The sequence below is a fragment of the Poecilia reticulata genome, linkage group LG11 (assembly GCF_000633615.1).
Source record: "Poecilia reticulata strain Guanapo linkage group LG11, Guppy_female_1.0+MT, whole genome shotgun sequence".
Taxonomy (NCBI): Eukaryota; Metazoa; Chordata; class Actinopteri; order Cyprinodontiformes; family Poeciliidae; genus Poecilia; species Poecilia reticulata.
Genome location: NC_024341.1, coordinates 270,760 through 282,068, shown reverse-complemented (window position 1 = coordinate 282,068; position 11,309 = coordinate 270,760). Strand labels below are relative to the sequence as shown.

General features: G+C 37.5%; 1 protein-coding gene across 1 annotated transcript; it reads left to right on the top strand.

Annotated features, from left to right (window-relative positions):
• Positions 1-3,354: 3,354 nt before the first annotated feature.
• Positions 3,355-10,367, top strand: ssr2 (signal sequence receptor, beta). The gene is made up of 6 exons (XM_008421198.2): positions 3,355-3,467; positions 3,816-3,994; positions 7,638-7,736; positions 9,489-9,597; positions 9,684-9,761; positions 9,879-10,367. The coding sequence occupies exons 2-6, from the start codon at positions 3,834-3,836 to the stop codon at positions 9,987-9,989; spliced, it is 558 nt and encodes a 185-aa protein (XP_008419420.1). The 5' UTR covers positions 3,355-3,467; positions 3,816-3,833; the 3' UTR covers positions 9,990-10,367.
• Positions 10,368-11,309: the final 942 nt, after the last annotated feature.

The following is an 11,309-nucleotide window of genomic DNA, read 5'->3' as shown; positions in this document are numbered from 1 at the left end:
TATTCAATTGACCTGTTATTACTCAAATTTTGGGTGTCCGCCCCCCGCTGCTGCTGCTGCATTGCTGTGGAAAACCTAGAGCGGCAGAGATATCTGAGGCTTAGATGTGCATGTTTACTGGTTTAAAAAACAAAAAAAAGATGGTGGCGGTATTGCACACTTTCCTTTTTTTTATTTTTTAAAAACGCCATAAAAAGAAGAGAAGCCTTGACGCTAGGATAACAGACGCTGCTCAAATTCGCCATTTTTACTCGCAATTGCCTCAAAAGTAGAGAGGGCCTTGATAATAGTAATTTTGGTAAATTCAAGCTGGTGACGTCCTACTTCGAGTCAGACGACAACACAACTAGACAACAACCGATGGAAATGAAATGTGGGTCACAAAAGGAGCCCGAAGGGACGATGCCTGCTAACGTGTTGCTAGCTGGTGGTAAGTTTGCTTATTCGTTATCTTCGTTCAATTATATACAATGCAGTAAAGATATAAACAAACTTACGTTGGTTTCACAAATAATAATTTTATTTTTTACATTTTTGTTCATTGCTATCTCTAACAATATTAGTTTCTATTTTTAAATTATTAAACTGTTGTATTGTTTTTGCTTTTTTGTCAATATTGCAGGTTAATGGCGACCAAGCTTTGCAGTCAACATCCAGAGAGAGAATGGTAGGTTTATTTGTTGGCATTGAATTAAGTTACTAACACATACACCAATGGGCGGCAATTAAACTTAAAAATTTGCTCGATATAATGTCACTCAAATAATTTATATATATATTGTTGAAATACAAAATGTAACATGTTCTTTTTTTGGTTCATTGCCAGATACAATACTGATGAAAATGTTTTTGTTCTGTTCTGTTCTGCAGATGCTGCTCTACTGGAATATCCAAATTCTACAGCTTCGGAGGTGTGGATAGCTATCCATCGCAAATGTAACAACTAACACTTCATTGGAAAAAAAAATTAGAAATGAGATGTTCACATTAAAATGTTCTTTTATTTTAATTGTCTGTTTTTGAATTTTAAAAGGTCTTTTACTTTTGTTCTTTAAAGTAATACATTTGCTTCTGTCAAACTTAAATCTTCATGTTCATTGTGTTGTGTTCACTTCTGACTTGTCAACTGATAATTTATGTAAAGTTCATAAAGTTGTGAGTTAAATTGGGCAATTTTAAAATGTCTGTAATAAAACAAAAATTTTAATTACCTTGAACATCTTGTGTAATTAATCTTTCCATGTAATTGTAGCCTAAAACAATGTAAGTACTGTAGTATAGTTATGCATGTATTGTACAAAATAGGAAAGTAGGAATAAAGAAGACTTTTATGAGTAATTAAAATTGTACTTTTTTTTAGCAATATCTGTAAATGGAAAATAAAATTAAATGTTATTTAAATACATTACTAATATATTAGTAATGTATACTATGAGTATATTTAAAATATTCAAAGTATATTAAAAGTATTTTTAATATAATTCTATGACATAATTAGTACACTCAAAATATACTAATCAAGCTCTTGAATACTACATAAAAAAGTATACTAAGTACTACTTGAAGTTGTTCCAAAAAAGTATGTTGAAGTAGCCTATACTAAGTATATTAAAAAATGGTAAATTAATACCATTTAAATACTATTAAAGTATACTAAGCACAAAAAAAGTTGTTCCAAAATAGTACAATTTAAGTACATTAATCAAAGTATGCTAAAGTATGTTAAAATTTAATATACTAAAGTATGTTTTTTTTTACTAGGGCATATTTGCCCTGAACACCCCCCTCTCTGCGTTAAATGGTTCGTTCCTGCTTGGAGCTCATCACCTCCGTGACGCTGTTCAGCTGCAGACAGTGGAAGACACTGCAGTTACTATACTGCTAAGAAAAGTTATAAAATCAGGTTTACAAAAACAAAGCGAGAGGGAGAGAGAAAAAAAGGCAAGAGTGTTAATTTATAACCCAGTTTTTCTCCATGAGAGGTGAGTAGACTGTGTGATATTATCAAACATTTAGCATAGTTAGCTTAGCTACAAACTACTGTTTGCCTCCTTTTCACTAGAATTTATTGAATTAAGGAAAAAAAAACATATTCATATATGTCCCTTGTACCTTTTACCACTTAACAACAGATGAGTGAGTCAACAGCAGCTCCCTCCTGACCTGTTGTCTTCTGAGTGAAATTAAAGCTGCAGTATGTCACTTTTTTAATCTATATTTTTCACATATTTTTTAAAACTGTCATTATGTTGTGACAGTATGGTATGAGAGGTCATCTGTGAAAAATCTATTTCCTCTGCCTTCTCCCTTTGCTAGAAACAACCAGTCAGTGGCAGGAGGGTTTTAGTGCTGTCAATCACAATCTCATGTGGTGCTGCTCATTCTTCCTCCCCCTCTATAAGTGCCGTGCTACAGTTAGCATAGCACAGATCTGTGCAGATTCAAACTGTGAATGCTCAGTTTAGTTAGCTTAGCTACCAATGACGGCAGATAAACGGTTTCTTGTAATGATAAGTTGTTTCTCCACCATTAGCACATTTAGCAGTGAGTGAATGAAGCTAATTCACAGTGTAAGAGCGTCCTACTTGTTCTGATTGGTTGTTTTGGTCAGAACAGTGCATTACTTTATCCAGTAATAGTAATTCAGGAAGGAGATGGAGGACATTGATTGTTTTCACAGATTATTCGTCTCATAACAAACTGCTACGACATCGTGACAACTTTAACAAATATGGAGAAAACATATTTTTTGATTAAAGTTACATACTGCAGCTTGAATAAAATGCAACTACATAGCATTTTTGAGAATTCAGGATTGCTTTATGTGTAGTTGCACATTGCTTTTGACTGTTGCTCATGGGGAGACATTTCAGTAATCTAAACCTAATAGAAAAAAAATTAAGCAACCTACTTGCATACTGGATGTGGACTGTTGGATGTTAATGAGCAGTAAATATTGTGCTAATTATCAGTATTGAACCAAAGAAAGCAAGGCAGATGCAGGCTTTTAAAATTGTGACGCTTTTTAAGGGTCAAATATACTCAAAACAATTGTAACAGCAGCTGCGCAGGGGGGCCCAAATAATTTTTTTCTCAGGGGGCCCATGATTTCTGGCAGCGCCCCTGATTGCAACTAGTCATTTTTGGTTATGCTGCTTGAACACATTAAAAACTTTTTAAACCACATTTTACGTTCAATTTTTCTGTAACTTTGCCGACCCTCCAAAATTGTTCTTAAGAAATTCCCCTGTTTATGGTCCCTTCCAATAATGAGGTGGGATTTACTCCCTTGGATTAGTTCAGGAAATATAGTCTTCCCAATTCGCTTGCGCATTTCCACCGCCTAAACAGCAGAGGCGCTGCAGCCTGCCCTGGTAACTTCATTCATTAAGGAACACGTCATGTTCTGAGCTCTCAGTCTGTGCCACGCTCACTGCTTCGCTTCTGCTAGAAGGAAACCAGTCACGGTAAAAGTTGTTTGGGTTGTTTTGTAGGTTAGGAAATAAAATATTTACTAAACCAAGTCTGTATTTAGCAATATAATTAGTTTATTTAAAGAATGGGAGTTTTAATGCTTATGGTTGTTACCACACTGGTTAGTCCACGTAAGCGTTTCACTTTGATGTTTAAGACGTCTAATATAAGATTTAGAGTTTGCCGTTTTGTCTGGAAATATAGCAGCATCCTTTTTTAAATCAAATATTCCAGCTGCTCGTTTCCCATTTTTTCCCTGAGCAATCTGTTTTAACAGTCATTCTAGTCTATTGTTTCTAAGCTACCCTGATGTTTCAGAAGAAACTGTCTTTCTCCGGTAGCCTGTAACTTGCTCCAAGATGACCATGATACCGCGTGTGTGTGTGCTGCTGGTGGTTCTCACGCTGACTGCCGGAGAGGAGGGCGCACGACTTCTGGCCTCCAAGTCCTTGCTGAACCGCTACGCTGTGGAGGGCCGAGACCTCACCCTGCAGTACAACATCTACAATGTGGGCTCCAGGTCAGTGCACGGTTGTTGCTAGACATAAACCGCTCTGCGGTGAAGCCTCCACCTATGACTATTGTAGTATTCTTCTCTCTTTATTAAGGTTAATTAAAAATACTCATGTAGGCCTCCAAAACAATCATCTACTACTAGAACGAACCAGGGCTGAACAATGATTGAAGAACCACTTCTTGAAGAAACTGTCCTCTAAAAACTGGCAGTAGGTTTGGGAGTTGATTTTTGAGTCCATGTTCAACATGAAAAGGTCCAACTAGCTCATCTTTGATAATTCCAGCCCACACCAATACCCTGCCTCCCCCTTTCTGGTGTCTGATGCAAAGTGGAACGTTGTGCCCATTACTCATGCAGCCACAGGCCCATCCATCTGGTCCGTCACGAGTCATTCTCATCTCATCAGTCCATAAAACTTTTGACAAGTCTGTCTTCAGATCTGTCTTGGCCCAGTTTTGATGTTTCAACAATGTGTCTTGTTCAGTGGTAGTCTGGTTTCAACCTTCCTTGCCTTGGCCATGGCTCTGAACTCTGAACATCTTGTACTTCTGGAACTCCAGGTAGGTTGCAGTTCTGGAATATAACAGCACTGGGAGATAATGGGTTCCTGGTAGCTTCACGTTTGATTCTTCTCAAGTCTTTGGCAGTTAATTTGCATCTTTTTCTGTCAACATGTTTCTTGTGACTCTGTTGACTACTTGCAGCAAAATGTTTGATAGTTCTGTGATCACACCTTTAACTCACATAGTTAATACAACCATCAGAACAGGACAATTCCCCAATGCATGAAAAAATCCTTTGGTGAAAGCGATTTTGAAATCGGGAAGTCCCCGTGAAAGCAGCAAGTACAGACCAATAAGCCTCATTCCGGTCATGTCAAAAGTGCTGAAGAAAATTATTTTAGAATTACTACTATTGCATTTAGAAAGTAACAATCTTCTGCATCCTCTTCAGTTTGGCTTCAGACATGATCATTCCACAGAGACTGCTAGAAGTCTGCTGCTTGAAAAGGTTAAACAGTCACTTGACGGGACAAACCACGGGTGCAATTTTCCTTGACTTTAAAAGGCCTTTGATATGGTGAATCACAATTTACTGATCTCAAAGCTTTCATCATGTAATTTCTCAGAACAATTATTGTCTTGGTTTCAGTCATATTGGAAAGATCGTCAACAATGTGTTATTAGTAAATCTGGCTTCTGTAAAATTGAAAAGAGGATTTCACAAGGAACTATCTTAGGTCCTGTTCTTTTTAGTTTGTATATTAACAGTCTTCCTGAAACTTATCCTGAAGTTACCCTGCAAATGCATACTGATGACACCATTGTTTACACATCGGACAAAATCAGTGAATGAAAAACTTAACAGCTTGCAGAGATTATCGTCATGGCTAAATGATTCTTATAATGAAAACATCATTACAGTCCTTGCATATCCAGATCAATGGGGACTCTGTTGAACAAGTATCACACGAAAAATATTTAGGAATAATTTTGGATGCCAAGTTAAACTTTAGGAGCCATGTTGATAAAATCAGTAAAACCGTTAGATCAAATATAAACTTTAAAATGATCAGAAATGGTCTAACACTTCATTGTGCAGAGGTGTTTTTTTTAACACAATGATTGTCCCACATTTTTCCTATGGAGCTCCTGTCTGGTCTCAGACTAGTCAAATTATACTCAAACCATTAGCAGGTCTCTTTAATCGGGCTTTAAAGGTTTGATATCAAAAACCAGTTTCCATCACTGTCACATTTTGGTTAAATTTGGCATTTTGGACTTTTCCAGTTTCATAAGTCATAACCTTTTAAAATTTATTTTTAAGTGTTTAAACAGACTTGTACCTAAATCATTAAGTGATTGTATGCAGAGACTGCAGGGTAACAGCAGATCTACTAGAGTGGCTTTTAATGGAAATTGTAAGGTCCCCTTTCATAGAACCACTTTTGCTCAAAGTGCTCTGTCACTGAGTTCAGCAGTTTGGAACTCACTTCCTGTTAATTTAAAGTCTGTAACCAGGTTTACAGTTTGAGTTTGCTTTTTTGTTCAAAAAGCAAACTCTGGTTATGTCAAAAACATAACTGTGCCCATACTTAATGTTTTATGTTTCACTGTTTTATATGCATGATTATGTATATGTTGTCAACATTATGTTGTGCTATTTTAAATGATTACTTCAATTTTTACTAGTTTTAAGATGCACTGTTTAAAAGCCCATCTAGGTACAAGTGCTGCGAATTAGCTGCTATTGCACTATGACGCAAACATGGGACTGCTGTCCTGATCAGTCTATGTCGATGTTTGTCTGTCCCTATCAAATAAACTTAAATTAATAAATATCTTAGCAATTTCTATAGTGCTGCATCCCTTTGAAAGACTTTTTAAAATGTTTTACTTTTCAGAATTACTTAAATTTCTTTTTTGGCTCATTTTGACTGAGGAAAAAAAGCTGCGTAATAATTATTCACACCTTGATATAGGATTTTGATTTTCTTAGGACCCTCCCTCATTTTACAAATACACATCAGCTGATATGTTTATATTCAGTAACCATTCAGGTTTATTCAGCATTGAGTTGGAAAATATGAATAAAAATGATATGTCCAAAACTTAAACTTGCCAATTGTGCATAGTCTATATGAAGAAACCTGAAATGTTCTGATGATGATGAAACCTGAAATGTTCATTAACACCTTGGTGAGAAACTAAGCTTTTCTAATGGACTTCACATAGTAAATAGCTTTAGTAACATTTAATATTTTAATGTCAAATGTGCATGAATCAATATTGATTCCTGTTTAAGTCGATATAAAATCAACACAAATGTATGTAGATTACCATTTAGATCAGTGGTCCCCAAACTACGGCCCGGGGGCCGGATCCGGCCCGCCTCCACATTTGGTCCGGCCCCCTGAACAATACCAGAGAGCATTCAGATTTTTTTCCATATATTGTATTTTCCGGTTTATATGTGGATTTTTCTCCAACCACCAGGGGGCTCTTTAGCAGGAAGTGTGTCCTGTAAACTGTGGGTGTTTTGTTTTGCATGGCGCTTTGCTGCCATCTGTTGGACTTTTAGGGAACTGCTTGACTTTTATGTTATTTAATCAGTACGGTTGTTTGCTAGCGGTAGAGCAGATGAACACACGTTTGTTATGAAAGCCGCATTCCAGGTCGAATTCTTCGAAGCAATGCCTGTAAGTAGCAGCTTATACTTCAAAACAAGCCTTTATGTTAACATCTGAGGAATTCATATGTTAAAGTTACTATCCCTCAATGGGATATGTACTAGTCAGTCCCAGTGACCGTTTCACTAACGGTTTTTGCCCATGTGCTTTCTGGGCAAAAATCAATCAAGAAACCCGCAACGCCCCCCCCCCTGCCCCCATTCCTTGTCAACAACAATTTCCGGCAGCGCAGGTGATAAACGTGTAACACTTTTTCTGTTACAAACTGACTCCGGCCCACCACCAAGGTCCTTATCAGCTCTGATAAGGTTCTAACTTCACATTTAATGTTAGATTTCACTGTAGCTTTACCGCCACCCCATACCTAAAGATGCTCTTAAGAAATCTCCTGGTTTATTGCCCCCAATAATGAAATGGGATTTTCTCCCTTGTGTGTCCCTCTTTCTGTCTCTTCAGTGCTGCTCTGGAGGTGGAACTTTCTGATGATTCCTTTCCTCCTGAAGACTTTGGAATTGTGTCGGGAATGTTGAATGTTAAATGGGACAGGATTGCACCGTATCCTTGAACTGAAATGCTGTTTGTTGCTGCAGTTTTCAAATTGTACAGGTATTTATATTTAATCATAATCCTGTGATTTTTATGTGTTTTAGAAACACGGGAACTTGTGGTATAGCAGTTTGAGATTGTTTTTGGTGGTAATAAATAGAGATGTGCCGATCGATCGGTCACCAATCATAATTGGGCCGATTTTCGTGAAAAAGTGCATGATCGGTGATCATTGGCTCTTGTTGCCGATACCGATCACCTGAATCTCATTTCGCAGCCTGCCTGTGCAGCTGGTCTCCTCTTTCCTTCACACTGCGCAAACGCGCAGCAACAAATCCTAAGCGATATGTAATGCACTGAGTGAATGGGGAAGTTTGCGTGTTGCGGCGGAAAATTGAAGCAGGTCAAAATGCATCAACACAACAAAGCTAATATGTCATAAAAACAATGCCATACTTGACGGAGTTTGGCTACATCGAGGCTCACTGCAGTAAAAAAGACATATGGAGGATCAGATAGCAGGTAAAGCAGCGCACAGCTACAAACACTCACCCGGATTAGCATGACGGTCAGAAAGCTAAACAAATGACCCGCAAAATTATTTACGTCTTCGAGATGCGATGTGGTTCTGTTCTCGCTGTTGAACCGCCGCTACGCGCTACAGACGGAGCGCCGCTTCTGCTCCACCTGGTAGTAACTCTCACACCAAACCTCTGTTTAAAGCTGCAGCATCTAACCTAAAAAAATTAATTTTACATACGTATTAAAACTTTCGCTGTCCTAACATGAGACAGATAATCTCTAAAAAAAAGAATCGATCTCCTCCCTGTAGTGCATAATTACTCCACTCAGTCAGAAACAGCCACTCAGAACTAGCAGTAATCAGCTAGCCACCATGCTATCAGGAACTTTTCATTCAGTAACTCTGGATTGTTTATTGTAATGGATCCTGTATTCTGTAATGGATACTGGATCCTGTAATGGAACCTGTATTTGCCTTTGAATGTTAAGTTTTATACTTGAATTTTTTTGGCAATGTTGAGAGGTTTTATTTTGACTCTTTGCATTATTTAGCCTCTTCCGAACCTTCATATGTTATCAGTCTGTCAAAGGTAGTATTATCAGTAGCAGTACAATTTGCACAATGCCTGTTTTGTTTAGTTTTCTTCTTGGGAAATTTTTTTTGTCTAAATTAAGGTGAATTCATGGTTCCTTTCTCCACATAATGTAACCGGTAGTGTTTATGATTAAAAAAATAATAATAATAATTATGTGATCGGTATCGGCGATCAGCCCTCATGGGTGATCGATATCGGCAGGAAAAAACCTGATCGGCACATCTCTAGTAATAAACTAATGTAAGCATCCACATAAAACTTGGATGTTTGAAAAAGCTGTTAAAATGCTTTGCTCGGTTTTACGGCATATGGAAGTACTTTTACACCAGTGACATTTTGAAGTGAATTTAATGATTATGTTTTATCACTAGGTGTAACGGATACATTAAAGAAAAGGAAACATGTCTGCCTGCAGAATAAGTTCTAAGTCACTTTGTAACTGAGTGGTTTTCTGCCATTCATCCTTCACCAAATATGTTCAGGGTGGGTCGACCATGAGTAAACTACAGAAGACAGCATTACCATGTAGAAAAAATGTTTGCTCATTTTTTTATCTGTCCTTACAGGCTTCAGAGAGGTTTGTGGTGTAAATGGCATGGATGTTCTTTTCATTGTCAGTTTTCAATTTAACTACAGAAATCAGAGCTAGCAACGTGTCTCATACGGTGGTGTTGCGTCCCCTAAAGGCAGGGTACTTTAACTTCACCTCAGCTTCTGTCAGCTACGTAGCCCAGGAAGGAGGACAGGTTGTGGTAAGATCAGATATCTTTGTGGTGTGATATGGTTAAAAAAAGCTAATTTGAATGAGTTTTATTTATTTGGTTGTTTGTTTTTGAAGGTGGGTTACACCAGTGCCCCTGGCCAGGGGGGCATCTTGGCCCAGAGGGAGTTTGATCGGCGTTTCTCTCCTCACTATGTAAGCTGGACTGGAATTATTTCCTTGTTAGAAAATATACTGGTCATTTTATTTCTTTGCAATTTTATGCAACATATTTTGTTTGTATTTAACTTGTTTGATTTATTCTTCTGTTAGCTGGACTGGGCTGCCTTTGGTGTGATGACTCTGCCTTCTATCGGAATCCCTCTGCTCCTCTGGTACTCCAGTAAGAGGAAATATGACTCACCAAAAGCCAAGAAGAACTGAGGACCAGTTACTGGTTTTGAGGGATGGATAGTTTAGCCCGTACCTAAACTAAAAGTGGAAATGGACATTACCAAGGGAAATAACAGCAGTACGTCAGAAAGAGAAACCTAGGAAGTAAAGGGGGGGGGAATGGAAATGAACAAATTTCCGAAAGACAGCACATTTGTGGTTGCTACTTTTCCAGCTATGTAAAATCGTGTAATTGTCGATTTTTGTAATCTGAATTTAATGTGAAAAATTCCAGAAAGTTCAATTACAGATATTTGTTTTTTCTTCTAATGGTGCCTGCTTGTTTCTGCTCATCAGCCTCAAAATAAGATTCGCTTCCAAAGTGGTTTGCCCATCATAATGTCCAGGATTAAACAGTATAAAAAGCTCTTTATTGAGCAAACGTTCTTTTATTTGGAATTGCCATTTGCAATATTTTTAACCAGAATGGAGAGGTTTTTTTACTACATTGGGGCAGACTTGTATAGAGGAATTCAAAGGTGCTAAACTCATGAATTGAGACGATACACAAAACTCCATTCTCTCCGGCTCACTGGCAAACAGGAAGACATTTAATGCACATCTGCGAAATCACATATTACATTTCATCATCTAATTTTCATCGTCTCAGAATCCAAAATGTCTTGTCTCCTGCTTCTGGCTTCGAGCATTTATACCGTTTCAGTCTGCTATTGTGTATTGGAAACCGTCTGACCAATGGCGTTCTGAATCTTGCTTCTGGCTCTGTTTTACATTGAGTGTGAGTTGGAAGTTCCGAGAATTCTGGGCCGACCTCGTGGAAGTTAAATCTGCTCCCTCAGAGGACCATTAGTCAAATTGTTAGTTCTTATCTGTCCAAACAGAGACTCTGGCCGAGTCCCTTGCATGCCAGGAATTTCTCGCACAACACCTTATTGGGTCAGATTGAACCAGCACTTTCAACATAATACATTTCTTTTCAGTAAAACATATCTTAATGTGAATCCACATAACTTCCAACTATTAACATACTTATATTCCTCAACACTTACTGCACTAAGGAGAGGATCTTCAAAAATTTCCCCAGGTTTTCAGTTTTATCAGCATTCTGCTGTTATCTTCATTATGAACAACACTAGGTAAATACAATCTGACGTGAAATTTCTTTTTCTAAAGTTTTGGAAAAGAAGGAAAACTGAATTTACAACATATTTTTAAGATCTTTATGATGTCACCACCATGCAAGGGAGGAAAAATGTTAATGGATACAGAATGATAAGTTTAAAGCATTCACATTTAGTTTTCACTCTTGCTGGTTATTCTCATACTTTCTTGATTTGGGTTGAAATTAAC

Excerpts from the sequence above, each read along its gene's own strand:
- ssr2 (XM_008421198.2), top strand. The coding sequence starts at position 3,834 with ATGACCATGATACCGCGTGTGTGTGTGCTGCTGGTGGTTCTCACGCTG. Across the intron at positions 7,737-9,488 it reads AAATGGGACAGGATTGCACC|AGCTAGCAACGTGTCTCATA; the intron begins GTATCCTTGAAC and ends TACAGAAATCAG. Across the intron at positions 9,598-9,683 it reads AGGAAGGAGGACAGGTTGTG|GTGGGTTACACCAGTGCCCC; the intron begins GTAAGATCAGAT and ends TTGTTTTTGAAG.